The sequence below is a fragment of the Rhincodon typus genome, chromosome 11 (assembly GCF_021869965.1).
Source record: "Rhincodon typus isolate 14 chromosome 11, sRhiTyp1.1, whole genome shotgun sequence".
Classification (NCBI taxonomy): domain Eukaryota; kingdom Metazoa; phylum Chordata; class Chondrichthyes; order Orectolobiformes; family Rhincodontidae; genus Rhincodon; species Rhincodon typus.
Window position 1 is genome coordinate 71,396,230 of NC_063342.1, and position 4,784 is coordinate 71,401,013.

At 45.1% G+C, this 4,784-nt stretch overlaps 1 protein-coding gene across 1 annotated transcript in view; it reads right to left on the minus strand.

Moving 5' to 3' along the window:
* The window catches only part of LOC109915018 (ecto-NOX disulfide-thiol exchanger 1-like), a 102,271-nt gene extending 97,829 nt beyond the window's left edge, over positions 1–4,442 (minus strand). The window contains exons 1-2 of the mRNA XM_020514619.2: positions 4,282–4,442; positions 962–1,076 (exon numbers count right to left, since the gene is read on the minus strand). Of these exons, the coding sequence (XP_020370208.1) occupies positions 962–971 (10 nt within the window). The 5' untranslated portion in view covers positions 972–1,076; positions 4,282–4,442. The remainder of the gene's footprint in view (positions 1–961; positions 1,077–4,281) is intronic.
* Between the last annotated feature and the right edge of the window lie 342 nt (positions 4,443–4,784).

Here is a 4,784-nt window from a genome sequence, read left to right on the forward strand (position 1 = left end):
ATCACTGCAGATAACCCTGCCGTTATCACCGATCACTGCAGATAACCCTGCTGTTATCACCGATCACTGCTGTCAGCCTCATTCGCCCTCGCCATCCTGCACCTGGTTCCCTTTTATACCCCCTCATTTGTTGCCTGCCCCTAAGTGACCAGAAGGAGTCCAAAGTGGCCCACTTCCTTGAAACTGCCACAGCCGGTGCGCTGGAATGCCTCGAAGGGGAGGGAGTTCCAGTGGCGCTGAGGGAACCGCGACAAATTCCCAAGTCAGGGAGATGGTGAGTGGCTCAGAAGGGGTTGGGGAACGTGGGCTCCAAATCGTCCACCCAGGTGGGTGGTAGTGAGCTGGGGGTCTAATACAGCAGCAGTGGACTGTAGTGGCTGCAAACTCTACACTTGATATTCCCTTCGAAACCCCAAGTAGAGAGAGTGAGCAACGTGGGGGTGGGGGGGTGGATGTGAAAACCATCTCCCTGGCTATTTGTCCCCCACGTGTGGCACAGAAACACGACCATTTAACAGTAGATGGCAGCATTGCACACTGCTAAACCCTGACCCACACACACACACACACACACAACTCTGTATATATCTAATTAGCCACATACTGAAACTGCTCCACGCTTGCAACGTATAAGCTATTCAAATAAATAACTACAAGCATATGCATTTCAACACATTACATAGGGGAGGAAAAAAAATGCCTCCCCATTGTTTGTCGGATTCCTGCACTTTTACAGAAGGGGCCATTTTTCTTTCATTAAGAAAGAGCTGAGATCCAGCAGCATCTGTACATGAGGCTGGCAATTGTAGAGACTGAATCTCTGGGAATGTGCTGCCGTACAAGAGAAGGGATGGGAGAAACAGCAACAACAAAATAAAAGATCTTTCCAGTGAAGAAAATAGTCCAAGACACTCTTTGTCAAGAAGGGCATGCAGTGCATGCGAGATAAGAGTGTTCTTACCTGCTGCCATGGTAGAATGTGTCCTGGTGTCCCTCTCATCAGATCTTTCAATCACCTCTTCCCCCACCCTCGGGGCTACAGACAGACACACTCAGCGAGCAACACCTGGTTGAAACTGAGGGGAGAGAGAGAGAGAGAGCTGCTCAGCATCTACTGCTATCGCTAGCAAGACCAATCCCTTTGCTCCACTCAGCACAACGATCGCTCAGATAACTTCCTGCACGCTCGTAAACATGTAAAACAAAAACCCCACCAGCCCCGCAAGACAACAGTTGCCAGGCAGGGAAATAAATCAGAATCTGTTTCGCGGTGGCACAATCCCAGGGGAGGTGAGTTCCTTCTGCTTTTCCTCCTCTCTCTCTCTCCCTCTGTTCAATGCTTCAGCAACTGGGCTACAGCGTCTCTAACCTTCTCCAACTCGGAAAGACGGGTGCCATTTAAGTAGCCGTCAGCTGGTTTACCTTGGGGACCCTGTGTCTTATCTCAGCATACACAGCCTTTTCCACCCTAGCAGCATCTGTGATTGTAACATTTAAAGGTGTACACACACACTCAAACACACACAAACACACACACACACAGAGTGCCAGTTTTCTCTTTGTTTCAGAGTCAGCCCCCTTCTTTGCATTCTCCCGGGTGCTGACTGAACACGGTTCTAAAAGGTTACAAAGGTGCCCCTTCGACTGATCTTCCTCCGCCCCTTTACCTGAAAGGAACACTGAAATAACTGACGGGAGTATGCTGCCTACACTGGATTCTCCCAACAAAGAGCTTCCAATGTCTCACAGGGGAAGGAAACAGAGAGAAACTAGCCCCCAAAAATACATTGCGTGGCCCAGATTTTGAGGCTGAGGCACAGGTCTCCTCTGCTCAGTGTGCAATATGAAGGAATGAGACCGCACACTTGAAAAATTAGCTTCTCGAGCCTAGAGAGCTTGTTTGGCAATCAATGTCATTCACTCTTTAAGTAGGTGTTTTTGATCCAAGGGGCAGTTTTTTTTTTCCCACACAGAGGGTGGAGCATATATGGTACAAGCTGCTACAGAACATGGTAGAGGTGTGTACAATTACAACATTTTAAAAACATTTGGGCAACTACATGGATAGGAAAGATTTAGAGAGATATGGGCCAAATGCAGGCAAATGGGACTAGTTCAGTTTTGGAAACTTGTTTGGCATTCACAAGTTGGACTGTAGGGTCTGTTTCTCTGGTGTATCATTTTTTGGAGACCTCTTTCCACACACCAGATGGTGTGTGTGCATGTGTGTGCGTGTGTGTGTGTATGTGACTATATGTCTGTGTGTGCATATGTGACTGTATGTGTGTGTCTGTGTGTTTCGAGGGACAGCAGCAAAATGTGTCTTCAACCAATGAGGTTGAAGATTCCTCACTGAGACGCCCAGAGTCTAACTCAGAAAGAATACATTGCAATATTTAGTTCCAAGGAAAATCACGTGGTAAAAGCAAATTTAGAGAGGGGAGTGTTGTAAACAAAAGAGTGAGGTAAAAAAAGTTTGAAGGAAAAGGTAAAATAAAGTTTTAATTTTTGATTTTTCAGAAAACTCCCGAGACTAATTCAATTTTGACAGAATGGGAATGCACATTTGTAAAGTTAACCTTTGAAGACTAGGGAGATTATTTGGCAGAAATTAAGGTTTATTGAGCTATGGAGGAAACGCTGTCTTCACTTATCATCCTAAGCCTGAATATTGGCCCATCGTGTTCTGTAAAAGCGATAGTGAAACTTTCCTAAGTTCTTGCCCTTTCCTGAGCTCGGCATTCCCTTCAGATTTATCTAGTACCAAATTGCAGTCTACTATTGAATCAGCTTCTCTTTATCTTTCTAGGAAGCAAATTCCACCTTATGACAATGCACTCATAATTTTATTCCTGTTGCCTCTGGTTGTTCCACAGTTCCATTTTATTTACCCAATTGAAACCCTTCACAATTCTGAACATATCTATTACATTTCCTTTTGACTTTCCCTGCTCTAAGTACCATGTACAAGTCACTAAATTTGACCAGTTTTGGTAACGTTGCTCTGACTCCCCTGCATCATCACTCAGCCCTTGATGTGCTTCATAAGGTGTGGCCCCAGAACTGCGAATATTACCCAGCTGAGCTGAGGCTTAACCAGGGTTTTAAGAAGCTTCAAGTATGGCATCTTTGCTTTTCTACTTTATGCCTGTGTCAAATTAGATCCCTAAGTTCTCAGTTTGTCCTGTGACCTTCAAAGTCTCGCGTACATATAGCCCAGATCTCCCTGTTCTGTAGCTCTTTAACACTACACCACTTCGTTTTTCTTGCTTCTCCTTATCCTTCCAGCTGAAATGAATCACTTCACACTTCTCTGCATTAAATTGCATCTGCCATATGTCTTCCCCTTTCACTATGCTCTGTGTTCTCCCCAAGTCTGTCCCTCATCTCCTCGCTGTTTGCAATATTTCTGACATTGCTATATTTTGCTGTATTTCATTGTGCACATTGGAATTATGCTCGACATGCTGAAGACAGCCTAATGGATGTGTGTTGTGAAGAGCAGTGGTTTCAATACTAACCTCTGGGGGGACACCACTGAACACATCTCTCCTGTCTGAAAAAACAGTCATTAAGCACTACTCTCTGTTGTTTTGTCCCGTTTTGTATCTGCCCAGTCATTGCATCTTTAAGTGCACAGCCTTACTAAGCCCACTACGAACTAGTTTTTGCAAGTTCCTATGCACCTTTGTACGGGATCTTGCGTGACCTTGGAAAATTCCAATCCATTTTCCAGCTCACACAATAGAATCATCGAGATGTACAGCACGGAAACAGACCCTTTGGTCCAACACGTCCATGCCGACCAGATGTCCTAAACTAATCTAGTCCCATTTGCCAGCATTTGGCCCATATCCCTCTAAACCCTTCCTATTCATGTCCCCATCCAGATGCATTTTAAGTATTGCAATTGTACCAGCCTTTCCTCACTTTAGAGAATGTTGTGGAGAAAATGCAGGCACAGCAAGATCCCAAAAGCAGCAGTGTGAAAGTGACTAGAAATATACTGTTTTTTGCTTGCAATGTTGATCCAGGAACAAAAATTGGCTAGGGCACAGAGGGTAACTTCCCCGTTGACTTTCACAGTGATATTTTACATTCACCAAAGAGAACAAATGCAGCTTTGGTTTAACATGTCATCCAAAAGCCACCAGCAGTTCTCCCCCACCGCCCCCCACATGTTTAACTAGCGGAGTGAGCCCCAGCTGACAGAACAGCCCAAATGCTGACTTCTTTCATCACCTTCAAACACCTCAACAAAGTCAGTTCAATACAAGTTACCTGGAATAGCTTCTTTATGGCTTTTACTGATTAACTTTACTTTTCCCGAAGCGTTGAATAACCTTGCCCCAGATTTTGTCTCTAAAATATTCTCCATTGCCGTGGTCAGGCTGATTGGCCTATCGATGTCACGCTTATTCGTCCATTTTGGCCAGGCTTCCATTTACATTTACATCCACTCGCTCTCTCACCGCTCCTGTCCCTATGGACGACTGAGATATTGTGGCTAGAAACCACAGTGTTCCACCCTGGGAGCACCCGTGTGGATCAGCTGACCTGAGCTGCATTAAGTGGCCCCTATTTATCTATGTTTCAGTTCTCTAATTTCTCCATTGCACCCTCCTTGACTGTGATATGGACATTCTGCTCTTCTTTCGTGAAGGCATATGCAAAGGACCTCAACTAATCTATCTACCTGCACAATATGATCTGCTTTACCTTCCCTAACTGAGCCCACCCTTCCTTTGATTGGTCGCTTTCTACTTAAGTAAAAAAAACGCACA